The 26217-nt window shown below is 53.2% G+C and overlaps 1 protein-coding gene across 10 annotated transcripts in view; it reads left to right on the forward strand.

Moving 5' to 3' along the window:
• Window positions 1–26217, forward strand: part of Arvcf (ARVCF delta catenin family member) — a 50619-nt gene that overhangs the window by 13468 nt on the left and 10934 nt on the right. For 4 of the 10 annotated variants that reach the window (XM_020160667.2, XM_020160669.2, XM_020160668.2 and 1 more), the window contains exons 3-6: window positions 15485–15715; window positions 23753–23911; window positions 24090–24616; window positions 25618–26117. In XM_020160667.2, the coding sequence (XP_020016256.2) occupies window positions 15503–15715; window positions 23753–23911; window positions 24090–24616; window positions 25618–26117 (1399 nt within the window). In that variant the 5' untranslated portion in view covers window positions 15485–15502. Of the gene's footprint in view, window positions 1–15484; window positions 15716–19130; window positions 19260–20713; window positions 20995–22364; window positions 22432–23752; window positions 23912–24089; window positions 24617–25617; window positions 26118–26217 lie in introns of those variants that run through there. The other 6 variants (XM_020160674.2, XM_020160675.2, XM_074060715.1 and 3 more) reach the window with 4 other exon arrangements.

Below are 26217 nucleotides of genomic sequence, written 5' to 3' on the forward strand. Positions count from 1 at the left end.
TAGGCAGGTACTCTGCCACTTGAGCTACACTCTAGTGCTGCTATTTTAAATTAAAAACAAATTTCTATTATCTACCTATCTATCTATACTTCTTTTTTTGGGGTGGTACTGGAATTTGAACTCAGGGCTTTGCATTTGCTTTGCGCTTGCAAAGCAGGCACTCTACTGCTTGAGCCATACCTCTAATTTATTTTACTTTGATTAATTTGGAGTTGAAGTCTCTGTTTTCCCAGGCTAACCTCGAACCACAATCCTCATCTCAACTTCCCAAGTAGCTAGGATAATGAATCTAAAGTGATAATTCATTGCGGGTTTGACTTGCTTTTCCCTACTACTGGAAGTATTGTGTATCTTTTCATGAGTTTATTGGCTATGTGTATGTGTGTTTTGTGTTAAGTTTTAGGATTTCTTTTTATAATATTCTGGGTATTATTTCCTTATCAGATATATTATTTACAAATCTTTTCTCCCTTTTTGTGGGTATCCTTTCTTGTTTATTTATTTGTGTATGGGATCTTTTCACTCTGTTGATTGTGTCATTTGAACAGACTTTTTAAAAAATTTTTCTTTTTTCTTTTTGGTGGCACTGGGATTTGAACTCAGGGCCTCATACTTGCTAGGCAGATGCTCTACCACTTAAGCCACTCCACAGCTGGCTAGGCCAGTTTTATTTATTTATTTACTTACTTACTTTTATTTTTTGCAATAATGGGCTTTGAACTAACTCAGAGCTTTACACTTTTGAGACAGGTGCTCTACCTCTTGAGCTTCCAGCCCAGTTTTGTTCTTTTTAAGGCTCTCAGAGGAGCCATATGAATCTTATTGAAGGATTTTTCTATTTTTCCCAAAAATGTCGCTGGGGTTTTGATTGGAACTATATGGATCTGCGAGTGCTTTGGGTAGTATTGTCATCGTAACAGTAAAGTCTTCCCATCCATGAACGTGGTATGTCTTTCCATTTGCTTATGTCTTCTTTAATTTATATCTATAATGTTTTAGTTTTCAGTGTACATATCTTACATTTCTTTTCTTAAGTTTATTGCTAAGTATCTTATTTTTTAAATGCTGTTGTAAATTAAATAGTTTTTAAATTTCCTTTTTCTATTGTTAGTGTATAGAAATGCAACTAATTTCTGTGATTTTATATCCTACAACTTTGCTGGGTTTTTTTTAAATTATTTTTAATTTTTTTGGCAGTGCTGGGGTTGGAACTCAGGGCCCTCATGCTTGCTAGACAGACACTCTGCTACTTGAGCCACTCCATCAGCCCTGGTTTTGATTTTTAGCTGTAGAAATTTTGAATGTGTGTGGAATCTTTAGGATTTTCTGCATATACCATCTCATCATCTGTGAGCAGATTTCTTCTTTTTCAATATGGATATCTTCTAGTTCTATTTTTTGCCCAATTACTCTGACTAGATCTTCCACTGAATCAAAGTAGCAAAAACAGGCATCCTTGCTTTGTTCCTGATGTTAGGAAAAAGCTTTCAGTTTTCACCTTGCACATGTTTGCTGTGGGCTTTTCATGTATAGCTTTCATCATGTTGAGAAAGTTCCCTTCTCTTCCTAGTTTTTTATTTTTTAATCATAAAAAGGTGTTTGTTAATTTTTCCTATAACAATTTACATGATCAGGGTTTTCCCTCTTTTTTTTTTTTTGGTCCTGGGGCTTGAACTCAGGGCCTACCTACACTTTGAACCACTCCACCAGCCCTTTTATTTGTGAAGGGATTTTTTCAAGATAGGATCTCCCAAACTGTTTTTCTGGGTTGACTTTGAGCCACAATCCTGCTGATCTCTGCCTCCTGAGTCGCTAGGATTACAGGTGTGAGCCACCAGTGCCTAGCCCATTAATTTTGTTATGTGGTGTATTACATTGATTCTTTTTTTGGGGAGGGGGGTTGCTGGGGATTGAGCACATTGATTCATTTTTATATGTTGAACAATAGGCTTTATAATCTTCTTAATACACTGCTGAATTCAGTATATTACTGAATTTCTGCTTCAGTATCCATAAGGCACATTGTTTTCTTCTAGTGTCCTTGTCTGACTTTGATATCAGGGTAATACTGATCTCCTGGAATAAGTTTAGAAGTGTTCCCTCCTTTTTACCTTTTGAGAAGAGATTGAAGATTAATGCTAATTCTTTTGTTTTCGGCAGTCCTGTGGTTTGAAGTCATGGCCTGATGCTTAGCTAGGCCGGCGCTCTACCTCTTGAACCACATATCCGTTTTTGTGTTGGGTATTTTCGAGATAGGGTCTTGTGAACTTTTTGCCTGATCTGGCTTCAAGCTACCGTCCTCCTGATCTCTGCTTCCCAAGTGTGAGCCACCAGTACCTGGCTAATATTATTTCTTGTATTTAAATGTTTGATAGAATTAACATTTAGTCCTGGAATTTTGTTTTTTGGTTTTTAGTTTTGGTACTGGGATTTGAACTCAGGACCTCAAGCTTGCTAAGCTAGGAAGGCGCTCTGTTACTGAGCCATGTCCTCGGTCCAGGGAATTAGTGATTACTAATACAACTCCTTGCTCCTTATAGGTCAACAGTATTTCCCCTTATCCACAGCTTTGCTTCCCATGGCTTCAATTACCTGTGGTCAACCCTGGTCCAAAAATATTAAGTGGAAAATTCCTGAAATAAAAAATTCATGAGTTTTAAATAGCATACTATCTCAAGTATGTCATTTACTTCACCTCCTCTCACATCATCACAAGAAGAGTAAATACAGTACAATAAGACGTTTTGAGAGACACACATCATAGTCACGTAACTCTTGTTGTAATTGTGTTTTATCAGTATAGTTATTTTCTCACTGTGCCTATTTTGTAAGTTAAATTTTATCATAGGTATTTATGTATAGGAAAAAACATAGTACACTTTGGGTTCATTGCTATCTGGGGTTTCAGGCACTCACTGGGGGGGAGTCTTTTAGTGTATTTTCCTTGGATAAGGGAGAACTGTATTCAAGTTTTTCTGTTTCTTCATGATTCAGTCTTGGTAGGTTGTGTGTTTCCAGGAATTCATCCACTTAATTTATCCAATTTGTTGTTTATAATATTCTCTTACCTTTTTTTTTTTTTTAAATACAAGGAAGAGACATATCAAAGCAGTTGGGTTTTTTTGTTGTTGTTCTTCTGGTAGTTGTTTGGCTGGGTTGGATCTTGTTTTTTATTTCTTGGATTCACACCTAACTTGTTACAGTCCTCAGCCCACAGATCCACAGTTTCCCAAGACAGTAAAAAATGCTCCCCACAGGCAGCTGACAGGCCTGCTGCAAACAACTGGAGCAGCCCCAGTACATTCAGAGTCACAGGGCCTTGCTGCGAAAATCAGTTCCACACCACAGCAGTCATTGTTCTCAGGAGGAGTGGTCCCTTCTTCCCCACAACCTTCTCACAACCTTGTGGTGGCCACCCACAGATTAAAAAACTTGCAGTATAAGAGTGAGTTCGTCAGGTTATCCAGGCTTCACACCCCCCAGAGTTTTCCCTCTTTTTTTTTTTCCCCAGCACTGGAATTTGAACTCAGGGCCTCGTGCTTGCTTGGAGGTATTCTACCATTTGAGCCACTCCACCAGCCCCTTTTTGTGTTAGGTGTTTTTGAAATAGGATCTTGCTTTCATTTCGTTTGGACTGGTCTTGAACTGTAATCCTCCTGTCTCTACCTCCTGAGTAGCTAGGATTGCAGACATAAGACACCAACACCCAGATTCTTTTGGTTTTTTGAGCAAAACTGCTTCACTGGAATTGAGAGATCCAGGTAACATGTGTTCACTGCCTCCAAAGGAAAGGCATTGACTGTGAGAATGGCAGAATCTTGATGCTGAAAATCCAGAAATTTTACCATGCTGTTTCCTTAAGGAATTTCAGAGCTAGGTTAGCTTTTTAAAGATCTCAAGGTGTTAGCCGAGTGCATAGCACACACTGTAGTCCCAGCTACTTGTGAGACTGAGGCAGGAGGCTCACTTGAGTCCAGGAGTTCAAGGCCAGTCTGGGCAACCTAGCAAGTCCCTGTCTCAAAGAAAAAAAAAAAAAAGTGGTGGGCAGAGAAGACAAGAGAAGAGAAAAGACATTTTGTTTTAACAAAGCCATCAGCTCTTCCCTACCATGAAAGAGTATCTATGACACAAGGCAGAGGCTAGGCAGGAAGCATAGTGAACCTGACGTGTGGAGAAGCACTGTTAAGCCCTCCTAGGGCTGTGGGAAGCCTGGCAGAAAGAGTAACCCAGACCTCAGCAAGGCCAGCACGTCAGGGTTGGACCCTAGGAAATGGACACATCATATTAGGAGGCCAGAAGAAGTGACCCTGATGAAACTGAGTTACAAAGTAATGGAATGAGACACATCCAAGGTTCCCTCGGTTGCTGCTATGTTCCCTTCCAGAATTTACTCTCTCTCATATTATGAAGTAGGACTGGGTAGGACCTGTAAAAGGTGATTAGGACTCCATCCTCATCAGTGGATTAATCCAATGATGGATTAATGAGTTATTTTAAGAGTGGGTCTGCTATAAGAGCCAGTTTGCCTGGGTTTCTTGTGCTGTTTCTGGCTATGTATGTGATGCCATGTGCCACCCTGAATCCCTACCATCATCACTAGATGTTGCTCCTCAACCTTGAATACAACCATGAGCCAAGATAAACCTCTTTTCTCTTTAACTTGACCAGTCTGTGATATTGTGTTATTAGCAGCAGAAATGGACCTACACAGCTTCTCTTTTGAATAGAAAATTTATCCCCAACTCAGGCTCCAACCCCAACACAGACAACCCCACTGGAGGCTTGCCATGTTGAGCATGGTTTCCGGCCATGTCTCTGTGGTTGGAAGAACCCTGTCTGCTCATCCCAGCTCTCTCTGTTGTATCTCTTGTTTTTCCCCTTTTGTCATTTCATTTTCTGCTGGGTTTGCAAGGACATCTTGGATTTGCCTTTTTCCCCCAATGTGTACTGGTTTTCTGCAGTGTCCTCTCTGTTGTTTCCTGTCTCTGCCAAGGTAGTTGTAAATATCCAGGGACTCCTGCTTATTTATGACTACTCCTTTTCTTTATGGTCTGTTCTCTAACCTTTGAGGGGCATACCAGAGATTCCCAATGCCTGTGCTAATAGATATGTTCTCCCCGTGGATGCTCAGAGTCCATGGACTTAGCCATCCCCATCTGTCACAGAGGATGGTCAGGTGGGGATCAGAGGCTAGGGTTCTTTGTAGATTGTGGTGCTAGGGACAGGCTGGACCTAGCCTCAGAGATCTTGGCAGGGGAGAGTGGGAAGTGGAGGCAGCCTTTTCTAGTATTCAGGACAGTGATGGAGGTGCAGGAGGCATTGATAGCTGAGCCCTGGTCCTCTCTTCTCTGCTGAAGAGTATGTTAGGACTTTCAGGCCCACCCACTCCCCGTTTTCCAGGTGGGTAGGTAGAAGCCACATGGGTACACATGGGTGTGCATGGAGAGGCCTGTGGGGCATCTGTGGATCCCTGTGGATGGGTGTGTTGTGTGTGTGTATTGTATTCAGGTGTGGCTGCATGCATGTGTCTGTTGTTGGTTTTAAGAAGGTACCCAAACTATTAGCATTTCCTGCTGCAGCATTCCAGCCTCTTTGTGACAGGAGCTGGACACAGACAAGTCCAACTCCCCAGAAGGTTGTCATGGTATGTGTGTATTGGGAGCCAGACAGGGGCACTGCCAATACAGAAGAGCCTGAAGTCTGCCCTGGGTGGGGATGGAGAGAGCCCCCTGCCCATTCCCACTACTTCATTTGCATATAAAAGGCAGGCCTCTGCGTATTTGCTGGAGGTCCTTGGTGTCTGAACCTGTTGCCATGGGCACTCCAGAGCTGGCTCCCAGCAGGGGCTGGGGGAAGGAGGGGTGGGCTTGGTTGGTTAAGAGCAGGAAGGCAGCCTCCAGTTCCACTTCTGGGAAAGAAGGGTCCCCTACACCCTACCCTAGGAGCAGCCAGAACTGGCCAGAGGCTATGTGGGACCCTAGGACAAGGACAGACTTGAGGAACTCAGGCCCTTGGTGCCTGGAACCTCTGCCCAGGACAGGGTAGGCTCTGATTCCTGGCTGGGTTGATGTCATGTTTCACCTGCTCATCCTGTGATTTCCTGGGATGGGAGCGGTTGGAAGCACCTTTCCCTTGAGAACCTTGAGACTTCTATGTAGACAGGCCCTTTTCCCAAGGGATGACAACTCTGCCTGAGTATTGTGTTCTGTCTTTTGTCCCTCCCAAAACCTTGGTGACTGACAGCAAAGAAAGTGACATCATTTCCTTGTTCTAGAAGGTCTGGGGAGGCTTCTTTGGTGCTGGTTTCTGCACCTCATTGTCTCTTGGCTTCTAGGGTGAGGCTGCCAATTGTTCTTCTGTCTCTAGCCTGAATCTCTCCCTCCAGGAACCTCTGGCATCCAGTGGTCCCTCCTCCCCAGCCTAACAGATCCCAAACTGCACCTGAGTGGAGGGTCCAGGCTCCTTTCCCCCTACTGTACCTTCCAGCTATGCAGGCCTGGATCCCTGAAGCTGCCCAGACCCCTGCAGCTGCCAGGACTCCACTTTCTCTTTCCCACTCTCACCTTTCATCCATCCAGAACCAGGCAGCCACAGTCCACCACAGAGGAGGCCCACCTTCCCGTGGGGCCTGCCTCTGCCATGGCAGCTGGAGGGTCTTTCCTTATACCTCAGTCAGAAGTGCCACCCTGATGTCCTTCCACATCTCCCAAATATGACCAGATTTGCTTGCAGCCCTCATGCAGGCAGGGCCAAGGAGAGGGGAGTCTCACTGCTTGGATTCTAGGTATTGTTCCCTCAATAAAGAAATGAGAGGCATCCAAAGTGTGGGCCACTCCTGTAATCCTAGCTACTCAGGAGGCAGAGATAAGGAGGATCATGGTTCAAAGCCAATCTGGACAAATAGTTCATGAGGCCCTATCTCGAAAATACTGAACATTAAAGGGCTAGCATAGTGGCTCAAGTGGTAGAGCACCTGTCTAGCAAGCATGAAGCCCTGAGTTCAAACCCCAGTATCACCAAAAAAAAAAAAAAAAAAAAGAGGAATAAATATCATACCTCACTCTTCCCAGGCTACTGCCTTTTGCAGGTCCTGGGGAATCCTGCTGAGCCTCCATCTTCCCTGGGTGGAGAAGGTCCCCAAGCTGGGTGTGGTTTGAGCCCCCTCTTGTCTTGTGTGAGCTCCCAGGGATATTGGGAGGGTTAGTAGCGTGCTAATGCTGAGTGGGTCCCTGCAGGCGTCAGCAGATAGCACAAATGCTGAGGGTGAGGTGCAGCACTCTGTGGAAGTTGTGGGGGTACTTGCTGACTCAGTAGCACTGCCAGATTGGAGGTGCCCCCCCCCCCGCCCGCCCACTGCCCAGGGCCCGTGTGCATTCTCCCACAAAAGGCTGGATCTTTCCCTAGGCCAGTGCTGCCTCATGTTGCCTCTGGGAACTGTGGCCCCCCCACTAGGGGCTTAGTTAACAAAACTGCTGTGGGTCAAACTGAGGGCGTTTGGTGAGGGCCTCCCGGGAAGGGTGCCCAGCATGCAAGGGCATTGCCAAGCGCCTGGTCAGCAATGGGCAGGGTGGGCAGGACCCTCAGGCCAAGGCAGGGAGGGGCTCATGATGGGGCCACTTCCAGGGCTGGAGGCCTGGCCAACTCTTGCCTCCCTGACTGTGGAACTAGAATGCAGACAGGGCTGCCGTGCTGGGGGGAGGTCTGCACTGGGTCATGGTCACCATGCCTGAGACCTATATCATCCTCAGGGTTCTGTTTCCCCAGAACCCTGGTGAGGATTCCTCTTGTGCCAGGCACCACAGCTAGGTGGCTGCATTCCTCCCATGGGTGACAGGGAAGTCAGGGTATCCTACAGCAGAGGGAGCCAAGACCAGAGAAGTGAGGAGACAGTGAACTGGGATAGGACTCAAATGCCATAGCAGTCCTCTCAGCAGACCTGGTGCCACACCTCCCTCCACCTGACCCACAAGCCTCATGGCCCCTGCCTGCTCACCTCCTGAGGGCTTCCTGCACCCTGGTTCCCACTAGGTTCCCAGCCAGCCCTTGGTGTTGCCCATCTAGTGAAAGTTCCCCATTGCCAGGGCCTTTCTCACTATCAAAGCAGAGTTTTCTTTGTATAGGGATGTGGGAAAAAGTAGTAAGTTCCCAATCCATTCAGAGAGCCATGCCCAGCCTTGGCCCAGCCTCATCCTACCCAAGGACTTTTCTGTGGGCAGCTAGGTCAGGTGGTATCAGATCCCAGCTCCTAACCATCAGGCTTTCCCTCTCACTTCAGCTTTGCAACCTGGGAGAGTGGGGTGGGGAGCCTCCCTCGCCCCCAGAGGCTCTCTGGCCACAGGCTTCTAGGGGCTGCACTCCCTACCACCCCTCAAAGGGGCTTTGTGTCACCACAAAGAGGCTCTGTCCCTTCAGAAAAGCCTGGATGTTGCCATGGTGATGGAGGGGCCTGGCAGAAGGGGTCCACCCACTGTCTGCAGGGGAAAAGGACATTCCAGACCAAGGGCACAGTGCACATAGGCTAGCCACCAACATGGTGACTGCTGCACCTGCCCAGCTTGGCAGGACAGCTGTCCCTGACTAAGCTTTGGTGGGGCCATTAGGGGGTTGGTAGCAGGTAGGGTAGGGCTCCCATGCCTATCTATGGTTGGGCCCAGCCTGGCTGTGAGCCTCAGTCCCCTCCTCAGGAATGCCTTGGTTCCTGTGTAGGGATGGGGCAGTGCAGGAGGAAGGACTTGGCTCTGTGCCTGGGATCTCAATTCCGCCATTTCCCTCCCCCTGCCCTCCCCCACCCCACCCCACCCCATACCTACTGCTTCTGTCTCTGGGATGGGGGATGAGCCATATGGGGCAGGCTGAAGGAGGCCGTGAAAGCCATAGGCTGTCCACCACCACCCACCACCATGCTCTGTCACACTCAGTGGGGCGTCCTGGGGCCAACTCCTCCCCACCCCTATCCTCAGGGGTGGAGTGGGTAGGCTGAGTGTGTGGGAGAGGACAACGTGCACTGGCAGCTCCCACAGTCCTTTGCCTACAGCTTCGGTTCTGGGGCCTTAGGCCCTTGAGGTTGCCCCAGGCCAGCTGCTGCAGACCTCAGAGGACGGGATCCTTGCCACCCATGGGCTCACTCTCAGAGCCTGCAAGGCAGCACCCTTGGCTACAGCTGGAGTCTGGGTCAGGCACAGAAGAGGCAGTGAGGGGCTGCCCTGAATCCCATCCTGGGACCTAGGGAACTCCTGTTCACCTGCATCCCCATGTCCTCACAGAGGGGCAAGACCTAGGGCACAACAGAGACTTGAAGGGTGCTGCCATTGGCACAGGGAGCAAGTATCTGTCTGAAAGAGGAATCTTGGACCCAGGGCTCCAGCAGCAGCTGGAGGCAGCAGCTGGAAGTTCGTCCTCCCACAGAGGAGGACAGTTGCTGGGGTACTCACCTGCCCCACCTGCTTATCCAACCCATGCTCATGTTTCTCCATTCACTCATGTCCCTCAGTCAGCCTGGCCTGGACCTCAGGGCCTCAGGGTGCGTGCACCCCCACCCCCACCCCCAGCTCCCTGGTCCCAGCAGAGTGCCTGCCTTGATCCACCAGCCTCCTTTGTCAGCCCTCCCATAGCCCCTGGTCTCTCTGGACTGCTCACAAGCCCCCCACCCCCCACTCTTGGGCTGACCTGTCCTGCCTTGGACAGATTCTAGCCAGCCCTTGGCCTAGGTTACCCCGTTAGTAGGTCCCCTGTACATGGGTTTTTGGGTTTTTTTTTTTTTTTTCTTTTTCTTTTTTTGGTGGGACTGGGGTGGGGTTTGAACTCAGGACTTCACACTTGCAAAGCAGGCGCTCTACACTTGAGCCACACCTCCGGTCCTCCCCTGTACATGGGAACTGTTCCCTGTCTGATGGGTGAGGCTGCTGGGTGACCATGTGAACACCTTGAGAGGCAGGAGGAGGTCACTGCAGGATGTTGCTCCCCCAGGCCCTACCCCCACTGTGTCTGGTCCAGTGAGGCCCTCTTCTGTTGTGGGGAAATCTAATTTCCAGACTGAATCTGATTATGGCTTTCCTGGCTGCTCCTTCCCTCACAAGCAGCAGGCACCGCCCTGACCTGCCCTCCTTCCCAACAGCAGGGAGTGTAATCCCCTGGCCTCCCAGCTCTCTGGCTGCTTGTTAGGAAAGACATTTGCCCTTCCCCTTTCTTATAGACTTTGATTACACCTGGAGCTCCTGTTCCTTGTAGGACACAAGCCTGTGCAGAACGGTGGGGCACTGGAGCATCCCCACGTAACCATGACCTCACTTGTCTTGTTTGAGATCTTATCTCTGGCCACTGGCCACATCACTTGTTTGTCTTTTTTTTATTGTTGTTGTTCATTTATTCACACATGCATACATTGTTTGGATAATTTCTCCACCCTGCCCCGTTCCCCCACCCTTCCGCTACTTGTTTGTCTTTTTACTGACTTTCTTTCAGTTGGGATTTTCGGGTTTTTTTTGTTTTTTTTTTTTTTACTGATTTATAAGAGCACTTTATGGATTAAGGCTATCACTTTATTTCTAAATACTTGATCCCAACATGTAAGTTGTCTTGATATTCTGCATAGCCGCTACTCTCTCTCTCTCTCTCTCTCTCTCTCTCTCTGTCTCTGTCTCTTGCCCAGGCTGGTTTTGAACTCCTCAGGTCAAGAGATGCTTCCATCTCAGCCTCTCACGTAGCTAGGATTACAGATGTGAACTATCTGTTAAGCTTCTTTCCTTTGATCCTACAAAGATACAAAAGTAGAAAGGGGAGTACATTGGATCCCCCGTGCCCCACACTGGCCTCTGCCTTGCTAAAGTCAGAGAAGTAAACCTGTTGCTGTTACTCCATCTGAAACACTCGCTGTGTGTATCACTCCAAGTCATGTCACTTATTTTAAAAAATTACCACACTGTGTGGTAGGGTTTTTGTTTTTTGTTTTTTGGATGTACAGAAATGTTTTATTCTCCCACTGGTGCATCTTGGCAGTTCCTTCCCTGCTGAGAGGCTGAGAAGAACCATCCTCCAGCCTAGCATCCCAGGTCCCACAGAGAGACCCCGTGGTCCTAGCCTTTAGCACATATGCATGTGGACTCTGCCCTATGTGAGCCCCAGGCCCCAGGCCTCCTCCTTTGTCTTATCCCCAGCCTGGGCTCAGTGCCTGTCTGGGCTTAGCCAATAGCCATCCCCAAAGTTTTAGGCACCATCTGACCCCAGTAGAGTGACAGGCCTCTACAAGGCCTGGCCAACCTGGTCTGTATTGACAGGGCTAAGGACAGGGGACAGAGGCAGTTCCTAAGATGTCCTCCTAGACAGAGAGAATGGGCTTTGGCACTGCTGGGCCTGGGTTCAGCTCCTACCAGACTACTTCCTGACACCATGCTCTCTTTGGGATGGGCAGAAAGTAGATGGGGAGTAGACAGAGAATGTCACCAGTCCCCTCCTGGGCTCTGATCAAGGGCTCAGGACTGGAGCCCAGGCCCCCTTTTGCCCCTCTGCTGGCCTGACCCTTAGGAAATTCCTTCAATTCCTCCACCCAGATTGGACTTGGGCTCCGTAATTTGATTTTCCGGAGCAGAGCTTTGGCTGGACTCCTTCTGAGGAGGAATGTCTGGGTCAGCAAGAAGACGTCAAATGTCGGCTTGGGTTTCAGGGCAAAGGTTCAGCTTCTAGCCCCAAGTCCTTCTGCTGATCCCTTTGCTCTCCCAAGAGAGTGAGCATGACCACGCTGGCCCCAGAGGGCATGAGCATCAGGGTTCTTTCCAGCAGTGTGGCACACCTTCAGCATTGCCTGCCTACCAACAAACTGCCCATCCATCCCGTGCTCATCTGTCCATTCACTCATTCATCCTCCCCACATCTATCCAGGCTCTAATCATCTCATCTGTCTACTTTTCCACCCACCACCTACCTACCCACCCCGTCTGCCCACCCATCTAACTATCTACCCTCTGTCTACTCTCCCACCAACCCCCGTCCTCTCATATGACAGTCTCGTCACCCTTCTAGGCACACCCCTGTCCTCTCACTCATTTGTTCCCCCTCCATCCAAATTCCTAATCTTCCGTCTCTCCCTCCACTCATCCAGTAATCTTTCCACCCATTTGTCTATCCATTCATCTACCAGTACATCTGTCCACCATCCTTCTATTCATCCATCTGTCTGTCCATCCCCTACCATTCCCCATCTGCCTATCCTGCCATCTATTTGTCCATCCCCTATCCGCCCATCCTTCCATTCACTTCTCTATCCCCCACCATCCCATCATCCTCCCATCCCTCTAGTCACCCATCTGTCTGTTCATCCCCCACTTGCCCATCTGTGGTTTACTCTTCCTCCAGTCTCCTTTGTGTAGCTTCTGCTCTGAGCTTCTCCCCTGCCACTCCCTGCTCAGCAGGGTTCTGTGAAAGCGTGGAGGGTACGCTCTTGGCCTCAAGCGGGGCACTCATAGCCAGAGTCTGTTGTGCTGGGAATAGGCTATAACTTTTCTTGCACAGTTGAATTTTTCAGGTGTTAATCTCAGTCCTGTCCTTCCCAACGTCTCCCCAAGTTCCTGTGTTTTCTGATATGCATATTCATGTCACATGGTCCTGGCATGTGGTCACTCCTGGGGTACTCAGTATCATTCCTATTTCATTGCTAAATCAACCCAGTGAGCACTCTACCACTTGGTAAGACAGCCTCCTCTGAGAGAAATGTGAAGCTGGTTGATGGGGCAGGTGGGGTCTTGTGGGATCTGCTTAGCCGGAAGTGCTGGGCCTTCCCAGGCAAGTGGAGGCCATGAGAGCATTGTCCCAAGAGGAAAGGCAGAGTCAACCAAGCACCTGCAGCATTACACTTCCATGCCTGTCCCTAAGGCATTCCCCAGGCCCAGCAGAAGCATTTCTCATGACCACCCCACCCAAGATATATAGCTCCATGCCACAAGCCCCAACTGGGAAAAATGTATAAAAAAGTCTCCATGGTCCATCTTAAAAATTTATGCATTTTGCTTTTCATGACACTGCATATTTATCGTTTTAATATAAAAATAGCATTTTGAGTTATCATCCAAAGAGCTGCCCTTCGGGATGCTGGGCCTGGGTCAACTGTGTCCACATGTGCTCCAGCACATAGGGGGCCTCTCCTACTCCCCCTAGATGCCCTAAGACTTTGGGGCTCTGTGCCCTACCCAGGGACAGACGGAGGGTACCCACAGCCTGGGGAGGATGGCAGGGGCCCAGTGCCCAGGCATCTGCTCTCCCGTGGGCATTGCCAAGACTCTACCCCTGAACTGGCCAGTGTTTGGGGGTGTTGCCCGGGAAACATACAGCCATTTCACTCTAAGTGAGCCAAATTGGGCAATGGGAAGACAGTGTGGGGTTTGGCCACCTTCTTACTGTGACCTCAGATTTCTGGGCCCCTAGTCAGCCCCCATCTGGAGCCTGTGGGGCCCCTTCAGAATGGACCTCCTTGGACCCCAGAACTGTGTCATGCTTGGAAGTGGGGGGCTTAAGGCTGAGAAACCATCCCCTTTATCTGCAGCCCAGGCCTGGTCCTGCTGGATGGGGGTTGGGAGTGTAGTAGGACAAAACCAGGGGTCAGGCAGGAATGTATGTCTTTGCACAAGGAGGAAAGGAAGCCAACTTCTGCCACAAAATGGGTCCTGATTGTCACCACCTAGGGGCTGCTTCCATTCCCTCTACCCCTTGGTTCTAAGGCTCAATAGAGATGGTCAGTGCTCCAGGTAAGACAGCTAAGACTCAAGTGGCCTGCTGCTTGGCCCAGGGAGGAAGGCCCCACCACACCCATTGGGACCCACCGCCAGGGTCAGCTCATACATGCATAAGTACCAGTGTCTGCACCCACACTGGGTCTGTGCACTAGTGGGTATAGTGCTCCTGCTGGGACCATGTTGTGCTTTTGGGCCCTCTATGCCATGGCGGCCAGAGGACCCAGTCTGAACCCCACCCCCTCTTCCCCAGTGGAGGCCACCACCTCTCCCAGCAGGAGTTTGGCTCAACCTCAGGCTGTGGCTGACTTAACAGCTCTTCTGCCCACACCAGTTTCCCTTCAAGGTCACATTGGCAGTTTTATTTGTGTGACAGGTGCAGGGGAAATAAAGAGCAGCCGTGGGGCTTACAGTGGCCTCTTGCCCTCATTGGGCCTCAGTTTTCCCAGCTGTTTCAGTGGGGCTGGGCACCATGGTGTCCCTTCACCTCTGACATGCACCATGACCCTGGTTCTGCCAGGACTTGTGTGCCCAAGCCCAGCACTTGCCCTTCTTCTCCAGGGACTTTGTCCATGCTGCTGGCTGCCCAGGCCGGTGAGTAGCAGAGCTGGTGTCATCCACCATGTGTGACATTCCTACATGGGGCTTCCCTTCACTAAGTTCAGGCTTATCTGCAGGGGTGAGGGGTCCAGCAGGATTGGACTTGGACTGGTGTGGGACCAGCCAGGAGCAGGCCCTGAGCAGCTCTAGGCATCAAGCCACATGCCAAGCTCTGAGCACTGTGGCTGCATGGCTGCACCCCACCCATGGCTGTACGCCTGGGTCTGAGCTCTGCATACTTGGCCTGCTTCTTGTTACCCATGAAAAACAAACACACTGAGTGGTGAGGAAAAGTGCTGGCTTGTCACTGCAGATGCCAAGTCCCCACCATCCCTCCTGCTCCCCTGGGACTCTGGGGTCAGACACTAGGCCAGGGCCTGGGCAGACCTGACCCTCCCTGAGCTCTGGGATCAGATGCTTGGGCTTGCCGTTTCTGGATTAGGCTTCTCATACCCAGGCCACTTGTGGGTACAGGGACTCCAGACTTCATGGAGCCCCTGGCATAACCTCATCCAGGCTTTTACTTGGCCCTGTGAAGCAGACCCTACCCCTGTTCTGGGATAGGTTGACTATGAGTAGATTCTAGATCACTGGTCTACAGGCCACTGTTGCTGGGAGCTCTGAGATAGTGCCCCCATCCCACAGATGCCTAGGTGTTCCTAGGATCTGCTGGCAGTGAAGTAGCTTCTCCTCACCTGCTGGCTGCACCAGCTCTGCCACACCAGCTGTGTGGCCATGGGTGGTCCCTCACCCTCTTTGAGTCTTAGTGTCTGCCCCTGTGAGATGGGGCTGGGCTGGGCCTAGGAGACTGGGATCAGCTGACGTGAGCCATGGCAGCAGAAGGCTGCAAGATAGTAAGCACTTACACCAGCACTTCTTGCCCTTCCCAGCAAGCTGAGATGTCCACAGTCCATGTCTCTGCTGGGCTTGGCAGGAAGTGGAGGAGCCTGGGTCAGAGCCCCAAGTCACACAGGGAGGGAGCTGACTTCTTCCGGCCAGCCTCAGATTGATGGCTTTTAATTTAGAATTTAATCAATGCAGCTTTCCTCCAGAGAGCTGGATGCTCTGTTCTGGGAGTGAGTCGTATAATCTGTGAGTGGGGCCTGTGATGGCCTCACCAGGCGGCTGCTCCACCTCACCCTGAGCTTGCTCTGCTTTGCCTGCAGCTGGCCAGCACCCTGGTCATGGAGGACTGCAACATGCACTCAGCCGCCAGCATCCTGGCCTCGGTGAAGGAACAGGAGGCCCGCTTCGAGCGGCTGACACGGGCATTGGAGCAGGAGCGGCGCCATGTTGCCCTGCAGCTGGAGCGTGCCCAGCAGCCTGATGTGGGCAGTGGTGGCGTGGTGGGCAGTGGGCAGCCCCTGCCGATGGCCTGGCAACAGCTGGTCCTGCAGGTAATAGTCCATTGATTCCTGGAGGGTAAAAACAACCAAGTGGGAAAGTAAGGGGTCCTAATGGACTATAAGCTAGCGTGTAATAGCTTATTGCAAGATTTGCTGAGGCTTCTGGGAGGAAAGGAAAATGGAATCCCATGAGGGCTACAAGTCCACTTGGATGTTATGGGCACCATAATGAAAAATGGGGTACTGGGGGTTTTGTTGTTGTTTGTTTTTGGCAGTACTGGGGCGCTCTACCATTTGAGCTTTGCTGCCAGCCCACATAATGAAGAGTGAGCAGGACACAGTCTGACCCTTAGGTCAGCACCCTCCACTGATTGAGCCTTCAGTGCCCAGGCAGCTAGGCAGGGTCTGTTCTGGGTGGCTCCTGAATAGCCTGATAACACTGAGGGTTTTGCCTACCCTGGGATCTCCCTGCCACAGTATTTTCTTTCTTTGCACACATTGATGGGTCAGTTCCAGGGGAAGCCTCCAGCAAGGCCCCAGGGTCGGACGACAGCTCACTGGCCACTACCCTCATACTGCACTCCAGTTCCTCCTTGACCCCAGGTGTGAAACTTTATCCTACAGCTGGGCCCTGAGAACTCTAAAATTGGGATACACACTATGGAGTCAGACTGCCTGGATCCGTCCTGACAACCCCTCCTAGGTGGGTGGTGAAGGCAGAATGAGGAAATACAGGGGGCCTGAGGATCTCTGATGATTTTGGTTACTGTTACTGACTGAAACTTGGGCAGAGAGGAGTTAGGGCCAAGCTGTCCTAGCCACCAGAGAGAAAGAGGAGGGCCCCTCTTCAACCCAGAACAGAGGCTTGACCTGTGGTATCCTCCGGGCTTTTCACAGAGTGACTGTGGAGTGCCTACCCAGTAGGATCCTCAGCTCTCTGCACTCCTAAACCTGGCAGCTGTCCAATTCCCCATCCTCCAGTTCATTCCCAGTGCCTGCCACACCCTACCCTTCTCGGGTCTTACTGGGAATCACACCTAACATACATGTGCTGGTGGCTTGAGAAGCCTGGTCCATTGTGGCTGGAGAGAAAGGGAGTAAGGTGCTGGTGTCTGCTGCAGCTGATCCAGTGAGCTAGCCTTGCTTAGCCAGGGTGTGTGGGGCTCAGAACTAAGCTGCTTGTATCAGGATGGGGGACCTGGGGCAAATGACTGCTCCCTGAGCCTATCTTTGACAGTGGGCAGATGATGGGTCCTGTATCCACTTTGGAGGTCCACTCACATAGAATGCACACTGAGCACAGTTACACTGTCAGAGCCTGGATAATGTCTCCAGGAGACCACAGACCCACTGGAGAGCTCTTTTTCCAAGCCTCTGGTGCTCAGTGGGCTTTACAGGTGGCATAGCCAGCTACTGGAGCCCAGGACTGAAGGAAGTAGGTCTGGGTGTGACTCCCTGGTCCTAACTATTCCAAACGGTGAGGCCTGCACTCTTAAATTCCAGGGGGAAGTATGGGCCACATGGGGACAATGGCAGCCAGTGATATTGAGGCTGCCCCTCAGGCACTCAGTCCAACCCTCCCAGGCTGGAGCATGCAGTTCTTCATCCCATGGACAAGCAGTGTGGGAGGACAGAGGGCACCCTGAGGGTCGATGCCCTGGCAGGAAGATGTTCCCACAGTCTGGAGTTGCCCTGACCTCCTGGGAGCTGAGGCTGTACACCTCAGGTCATGGCCCCACTCCACCCACCACCCCACCCCACCCTTGATTTTCTCAGGCTGGGATTGGAAAGAGTATGCATTCCCAGGGCTGGAGCTGGATTGGCCAGGCTGATGGGGACACTACGGGAGACTTGGGCAGGCCAGGCCCAGCTACCTCCATGCCAAATCTTCTCAGAGTAATCTCAGCAGAAGGTGTTTGGTGACCTACCTCTGAGCCACAGGGTGGGAACTGGGATTTGAGAGTTTGGGTGGTGGTGAGGCAGGTAGCTGGTGGCCGAGGCTAGGGAGCCAGGGTTGGGGGTTATGGCTGCTGAACCCCCTGGGCTGCTCCATGGTGCTGTCTGCCTTTATCCTGAAGCAGGAAGTGTCCCTAGACGCCCAGCAGGAGCAGTGCTGACCCTCACCTAGTGGAGAAGGCACCATTGGGGTCTGGCCAGCTGGGCCATTGGACTTGCCTCAGGCTCAACCATGGTAGCTATGTGGCCCAGGCACTAGGAGTTGGTGACATTAGGAAGAACCAACTTCAACATAAGATCTAGGCTGCATTCCCTCAAGGCACTATGTCATACTCACTGGGCTGGGTAGCCATGAGTGGAAGATGCAGGAGCTTACAGTCCAGGTGAGGAAAATGAGGCTAGGCAAGACATACAAGGGGCACCCAGAGTGACTGAGCACGCTCTAGCTCCCGTACATGACATATCCTGGATACAGGGCATGATATCAGGGCAGGCTTAGCTTTCAGAAAAGAAACTGGGAGAAGCAGGGTGGAGGGAGGCAGGAGGCAGGAGGCCCAGGCCTGTGCTCTTTTGCTTGTGGTACGCAAGGAGTCTCCATGTGCTAGCCCCAGCTTTGCTTGTTTTGGGACCTATTTCCTCATTTGTAATGGAGGAGCCACTGGCTTGCATTTGTGGGGCCACATCCCCTCCTCTCTACCTCAAGTTCCCCCGCAGAATCATACCCCCAGGGGTAGCTGTTGAGAGGCATATCTTGGTAGGAGAAGCCCTGATTGGTAATCCTGACCCTCCAACCCAGCCTCCACTTCCCTGCACTCAAAGGCATGGAGGGGCGGGTTGTGAAACCAGCTCTGCGCCAAGGACTTTCAGCCAGAGCCTGCCACCAGAGAAATTGCTTCACCCACAGGGTGACCCAAGAATTGTCCCTCTGCTCTAGTGCTTGGTCCTCTCTGATGCCCTTCTACCCCAATCTGGGTCCCTGCAGGGCCACTCATCCGGTCCCCATTGAGTTCTATGGGGACCCTTCCCTGGAAGCCCATGCTAAGTGGGGGACTAAGAGACCTTGCTGGACTAACAACGATATAACTATCATTGGCTCCCATTTCACAGCAGAGAGAAACTGAGTCGCAGACAGTTTGAGCATCTTGTGCTGGTGAGGGTGGCCTTGTGTCTTGTGTAGGACACTGGCCCCCGCTCTGGGGCAGCTCAGTTTCCACAACTGTACAGGTGGTGGGGTGTGTATGTACATTTATTGGGGGCAAAGTGAAGCCTGGGAAGGACTTGACTGAAGTGCTTAATAGGAAAATGCCACCCTCTGGGCAGCGGCGAGGAGCCCATACTAGCTGCGCGGGACATGAGATAGGGGTGGGGCATGACCCACCAGGCCTGGCTGCAGAACCCCGCCCCCGTCAGTGGGGGGCGGGACCTCACCCCGCCCCAGCGGTCCCCGCCCCGCCCCGCCTGGGCGCGGCCCCGCCCGATTGGCTGCTAGCCGTGACCGCCGCCAGATCCACCCCCGCGGGGAGCGAGTCCGCCGAGCCTGAGCGGCCAAGGCGCCGGAGCCGAACCGGGTCTAGCGTCGCTGCCCCCGCCGGCCCCGCAGCCCCCGAGTCCCGGTCCGATGCCGGCCGAACTCAGACAGGTTGGAGGGAACTTGCCCCTAGCGGGGGGCGGGGGCGCCGTCCCGGGACCCCGGCGGCGGCGGAGGGCGGGGCGCCGGCCTTCCCGGGAAGACCCGCTTTTGTTCCAGAGCCGCCGGCCCAAGGAAGCTATTGTCTGTGCTGCCGGCCGGGCTGCTCCGGACCCCGGGCCGGGCGCGGTGGCAGGAATGAGCACGCTGCCCTGGGGGGTGTGCAAGGCGGGGCGGGGCCGCGGGGGCCCCGGTCTCGAGCTCAGGGTCGGCGATCCTGAGTTCAGAACGTTCCAGACCGGTGTGGGTGCACCTCAGCCCCTGCCCAGAACAGGTGGTGAGGGACCAGGATGGGAGGACAGGGCCTTCCCGAGCGGTCCGGCACTGTGCAGAGGCTGATTTTGGTGAATCTGGAGATGGAACCCCACGTAGGCCTCCTGCTCCCTGGTGATGGTGCTGGGGGGCTTCCTTGCTTCCTCTGCCCTCTCCACTCCCTCCGCGGGCTCCGACTCCAGGGACCTGCGAAGGAGGTTTTGGAGCTCAATGGAAGCTCTTTCCGCCGCTGCAGCACACGTGAGGGGAGAGGGTGGAGACCGGCCCTGCCCACGTGTGAGGCGGGAGGGGTCTGGAGGAAAACCTGGCTGTCTGCCTCTCAGTACTAGGATGAGGGGAAAAAGCAGGCAGCCTGTACTCTACTTAGAGGAGGCGGGGTTCGGTATCAGGCAGGGAACTGAGATTGAGAGGACTGATAACTGCCAAAATACTCCTGGTGGTGGAAGGGAGGTCTCCCACATACCTGCCTACCTGGTCATTGAGGATCCTGCTGTAATACAGCTCTGGTGTGGGCCGGGCCCCCCCGCCCCCCCCAGGTCTGGCCACTGACTTCCCAGAGATGGAAGGACCAGTGGGAGAATCATGGTCACCGTATGCCTGGAGGCTGGGTCTAGGAAAGCTGAGATAGGTGGCCACCTGCCCCCCAGCTGGCTCTCCAGCCTGCTTGCTCCTGGACCTTTTAGGTCACTCTACCTGGGACCACACCCTGGCAAGTGCTCTGCAGCTACGGGTCCCCAGGGGGCTGGGCAGAGGCTGTGGGCACCAAGGGAGGTAGTGTTTTGTGGCGGACAGGGGCTTGCTGTCTGGTGGTAGATGCCAGCCCAACTTGTCTTTCACTGTACCTGAAAAGTTCATGTTGGTGGCTTCCAAGAACTGATATCTCCATTCCTTCATCCATCCAGTGGTAGCTACCTTGTGTTCTCTAGGGGCCTGCCCAGGAGCTGTGGGCTCCAGGTATGCATTGCGCCTTAACCTGTGTACTAGTGGAGCCTTGCACAGGGTGGGGTGCCCACTCCTGTGGTCTGTTCTTGATACAGAACATGGGTGCTTATTTATAAAGTGTATGGCCTTTGTGTGTTGGTTCACGTTTCACTTTTCCACTCCTCACAGTCCCTGCATCTGGCCACATAGGTGGGTCTGGCACCCTGTTCCTTCCCTCTCTGTATGAGGAGGCTGAGGCTCTAGTATGTGACGGGGCTCAAGACGCTCAGTATTGTGCTCAGTGTTGGGTCCTTCGGAAACCTCTTCAAAGCAGTGGTTGGCTGGTGGGTCTGCATCATTGGGGCATCCCACAAGCCCAGGGAAGCTCTTGGGAAACCTCAGGCCTGGGTAGCAGTCTCTCTCTGGGCGAGGCCTAGCAGCCATGGACCTGCTCCACCACAGATGAGAGAGCCCCAGGATGGACTTACCACAGGTGGGTGAGACAGGAGGCTGGGTGTGGTCCCTGCAAGAGGAGAAAGGATGAGGGCGTGACAGAAGATGGTTGGCAGGACCCAGTGTGTTGAGGAGGGCTGGTGTGCACAGGGGAATAGGCGTGAGTCAGAAGTGGAGCAGAGGCAGTGTGGAGCTACAGGGCCAGAGGTTCCTGAGAATGAGCAAGTCTGGATAGGTGGACATGAGACCTGGGGTAAGACAGATCCAGCACCCCACCAGGCCTCTCTGTTGAGTGTCAGCTGTATGTTGGTGACCATCCCACCATCCCACAGACCCACTGTGAAGATGTTACAGAGACCTGAGTCACCAGATGCCCTTCAGCCCCTCACTTACCATAGGCCTTAGTTTCACCATCTGTCATCAGCTCTGCTACCCCCACAGTGGATGCCTAGGTGGGTAACTGGGGGACTTGGTGACTTGGTCTCTGCACGTTGGAAGCACATCTCATGGCCTGCATGGATAAGGGTATGGACAAGTGGCTGGCAGACACGATGGTGCATGCGCACTTGCGGTGCTGGTAGATGACCCCACAAGTTGATGTGCGCAAGCCAGTTGCCAGTCTGGCTGCTCGTATACTTGGGGCCATGCACATGCTCCTGTCTGAGGAATTAGGTACACTCATATTTTGCGTGTCTAGATCCCTATTCCTATGTGTGTGTGTCCAGGCATGTGTATTGGGCCAGGCTTTCCCGCGAGCACCGGCTGACTCACGCTCCTGCCTGACTGGGTGAAGTCATCACCCGCTTTTAGCTCCCTGAGGTCATTTGCCAGCAGGGAGTCTTGGGGCCTTGGGATCCCATGGCCTGGCTACCAGGCCTGGGTGTTAGTGGGTGATTGCTGCAGGGTTGGATGTCTTGCTGGGGGTCCTGATTCTCCCAAGACCACCCCAACTGCACCGTGTCCAACTTTCATCACAGCCAGGACAGGAGGAAGAAGCTGGGCCACTGGGTGGCAATGAGGTGTCATAACATTCTTCCCCCTGCTCTCCCCCTTGCCCTACCACCTCACTAGGGAGTAGGGGACTCCTCTCTGAGTGTTTAAGCATGCAAATGTATGCAAATCCACCAGGAGCCTATCCCAATGGCTCTCAGTCTTGCCTCTCCCCACCACACAGCCGGGAAACCCCCCTCTGGTGCCTGGCCCCCTATGCCGGAGCTCTTCTTGTCCTCTAAGGCCCAGCAGAGGGCTCAGGGTTTGACATGCAGTCACCAAACACAGATAGGACAGCCCAGAACCCAGCTCCAGAGCTGTTCTAACTCCCCAGTGCCCTTGGAGAAGAGCCCAGGCCACCCTGCCTGGCAGCCAGCCAGTTGTCCCCACAGTGGGCCTCAGTTTATTTTTCTTTCCCAGGGAACAAGGGTCTCCTCTTCCTGGCCAGGTCCCAGCAGGCATTCCATTCCATCCTGAGACTGAGAAGGTAGCTGTCAAGACCCAGTCCTCCAGGGACAAGGCAAGGCTTAAAGGCTTCCTTGTCAGACAGGTGCCTAAAATCATCCTGCTAGCAGTTGTGAGGTTCTGGGTAGATCCCCTCCCCTCTGGCAAACCTCAGTTTTCCCATCTGTAAAGTAACCTCTTGCCTTCTGAGGTCCTGCTCTTGGGGGAAGGGGCTGGGCGTATTATGCCTCTGCTTTCCTTTGTTATCAGAGCCTGACAGATAAACCTGTCCTAATGTGTTGTGCAGGCCCCACTCCTGCACTGATGCAAGAGCAAGTCTTCTCCCAGGACAGGGCCTCTACCTGAGGATGCTTCCTGTCCTGAAGACCTGGACAGGCAGGCTGTGAGGGCAGCATGGGCACCTTGTCTGGCACATCTGCCAGGTGCAGGGCACAGTATGGCTCTAGAGCCGAGAAGATACAGAGTGAGCTGCCAGCCCTCCCTGGGCCTCCGTTTGGTGTCTTTAGGCTTCAGGGACCCATCCTGCAAGGACCAGGGCTCAGCACGGTGTGTCTTCCTGCTGACCCTGCCCTGGCTGTCCAGGAATGTGCCACCCCCCCCCCACCATGGCACAGTCCAGATGCCCATTCTAGGATGTTGATGTGACAGGCCCCCAGGGTCCTAGAACTGTGGGCAGAAGATCAGGGGCAGACTGTGTCTCAGGGCCCCATGCCTCAGTTTCCCCCCAGAAACCAATAGGCATGTGGGCCTTGGAAGGGCCTTACTCCAAAGCTGTCTTGCCTAGAATTCCACTGTCATCCCTCACTGCAGGATGATGGCAAGGTGGCTGCAGGCGCATCTCCACCATCTCTAGTTTCTAATGTGATGTACAAGGTCTCCATCACCTGGGGGTATTGGCCTGAGATAGGGCATATACCACTCTGTGCCCAAGAGTGTCTATGCTGGAAGGAGCAAGGATATTTTGGTGCTGTGGGTACACAGTGCATTCTGGGAGCTGGGTATTTCTGCTCTGTGAGGGTGTCTGGCTGGTCTTGGTGGCAGGAACCTGGGCATGGCAACCAGAAGTCAGTGAACTGTGCTTAAACTACAGTCCCAAGGTTTGTAGGGCAGGAAGGAGGCCCCAGGACACCTTGAGGACTCAGCCAAGGGTGGCAGGTGACATCAGGAAACCATCCTGCAGGTTCCAGCTGATCCCTCCTTGGACTTAGAGGCTCAGAGCGGGGTAGCTGGAGGGGGGGAAGGCTGCCCTATTTTACCTGCCACCCCAGTCTGAGAAGGCGCTAGGATGGGGAGGCAGGAATCCCTGACATGCAGCCCTCTGACACTTGCTGCTCTCTCCCCAGGAGCAGAGCCCGGGCAGCCAGGCATCGCTGGCCACAATGCCAGAGGCACCCGAGGTGCTAGAGGAGACAGTGACAGTGGAGGAGGACCCTGGAACACCTACCTCCCACGTGTCCATCGTCACGTCTGAAGACGGCACAACTCGGCGCACTGAGACCAAGGTATGGTCAGGCCTAGGCAATAGAAGAGTAGGATGGGCAGCCACTACTGTCACTCTGTAGAATGGGCATGTGAACTGGTTCCCTAGGGGCCACCCGTTGTTTGGGTGGGAAATTGAGGTCACTATGGCTCCACCAGGGCAGTGCTGCCCTGCCCACCCACTGTCTACTTGTCCACCAGGTTACCAAGACGGTGAAGACAGTGACAACGAGGACAGTACGCCAGGTGCCTTTGGGCCCAGATGGACTCCCCCTGCTAGACGGTGGCCCCCCGCTTGGCCCTTTTGCTGATGGCCCCCTGGATCGGCACTTCCTGCTACGTGGTGGTGGCCCAGTGGCCACACTCTCCCGAGCCTACCTCAGCAGCGGAGGTGGCTTTCCCGATGGCCCTGAGCCCCGCGATGGCCCCCGCTATGGCAGCCTGTCTCGAGGGCTAGGGGCGCGGCCCCCGCGTACAGGGCCCCTTGGTCCAGGACCTGGTGATGGGTGTTTCACACTGCCTGGCCGCCGGGAAGCCTTCCCAGTGGGACCTGAGCCTGGCCCACCAAGTGGCCGCTCCCTCCCTGAGCGCTTCCAGGCAGAACCCTATGGCTTGGAGGATGACACACGCAGCCTGGCTGCTGATGACGAGGGTGGCCCTGAGCTGGAGTCCGACTATGGCACGGCCACACGAAGGAGACCTGAGTGTGGGCGGGGCCTTCGTGCCAGGTGAGCACCCTGTTCCTTGTGGAATTCCATCTTCAGCCGCCCAGCCATAGAGTGGTCAAGCTGCTGTGGCTGAGTTGGTCATGGATTCTTTAGTTTGAATTAGCCTTGGTTCTTTTCAAGGACAGCAGCAAGGGCAGGCCTTGGGATGGTAGAAAACGGAGAAGCAGATGACAGTGCCTGACACCAGCTTTGCTTCAGCCAGATGGCCAGGAACACATGAACACAAGAGCCTCGGGGTGTTAACTCTGAACTTGAGACCCCAGTTCTCCCTGTGCTTCAATCCCCACCATGCAGATAGTAACCAGAACCCAGGGGCCCTGGTCCTTCTTGTCACAGTTCCTAATGCCATCTCTTATGTCCTCGTCTGTATCTACAGAGTGGGAATATGACCACGGTCTGGGTCCAGATCTTGCCTATGTAACCCTGGGAAAGTCATCTGTCCTTCTTAGCCTCAGTCCCTCTGGCAAGTAGATTTAAGGGCAGCAACCTACAGGGCTATTGGGAACCAAGGACATCTCAGTCCTGAGGGGCTGGTGGCCTGAATGCCTCTTGGATGGTCTTACTGGAATTGCCATATGTGGGGAGGGTCACCCAGTTCTCCCACATCCTGGTACCAGCCAGATGATCTTATGAAAGGGAGGTGGGACACCCCCTTCACACCCCCCATCACCAACAGGTACTATGTGGAAACACATTCAGCTCAGTATTGGGGACCACTGCCTGGTGATAGAAGTGAAAAATCACTGTCCTGGGAGGAATGGGAGCTCTGATGGCCTCTGGCTGGGGTTTGGCTCTGCCCTTAGCTCTAAGTCAGTCTTTGCTGGGCTGGCTAGGGCATGACTCAGTGTCCACTTTATGCTCAGTGTACATCTCAGGTAGGTGTTCTTAGCTGACCCTACCTGGTGAGCCAGCCCATAGTTCCCTGGATAAACCATGGTAGGCAGCTTAGGGGGTGGTGGGACTGCTGTGAAGATGCTCACATGCCCTGCCTGCCTGTGTAGGGCCTATGAAGATGTGGCCGATGATGCCGGTGAGCTGATAGATGAGCGGTCCCCATTCCCAGCAGCTACAGCGCCATTGGCCCAGCCTGAGCGGGGCAGTTTGGGTAGCCTCGACCGGGTGGTGCGGCGCTCTCCTTCGGTAGACAGCACCCGTAAGGAGCCTCGCTGGCGGGACCCTGAGCTGCCTGAGGTGCTGGCCATGTTACGGCACCCAGTGGACCCAGTGAAAGCCAATGCAGCCGCCTACCTGCAGCACCTATGCTTCGAAAATGAGGGCGTCAAGCGGCGTGTGCGGCAGCTGCGTGGGCTGCCACTGCTCGTGGCACTGTTAGACCACCCTCGGTCCGAGGTGCAGCGTCGGGCCTGTGGGGCACTGCGCAACCTGTCCTACGGCCGTGACACAGACAACAAGGCTGCCATCCGGGACTGCGGGGGTGTGCCTGCCCTGGTGCGCCTGCTGAGGGCTGCCCGTGACAATGAGGTCCGCGAGTTGGTCACCGGTAAGAGGGACCTGACCATGCCTGCTTGCTCAGGAAGATGAGTATGAGGCTTAGCCCACAAAGGGGAAAGCCAGCTCAGTGTTAACACCCGGGTGGTCAG

Source organism: Castor canadensis, chromosome 18, assembly GCF_047511655.1.
Source record: "Castor canadensis chromosome 18, mCasCan1.hap1v2, whole genome shotgun sequence".
Classification (NCBI taxonomy): domain Eukaryota; kingdom Metazoa; phylum Chordata; class Mammalia; order Rodentia; family Castoridae; genus Castor; species Castor canadensis.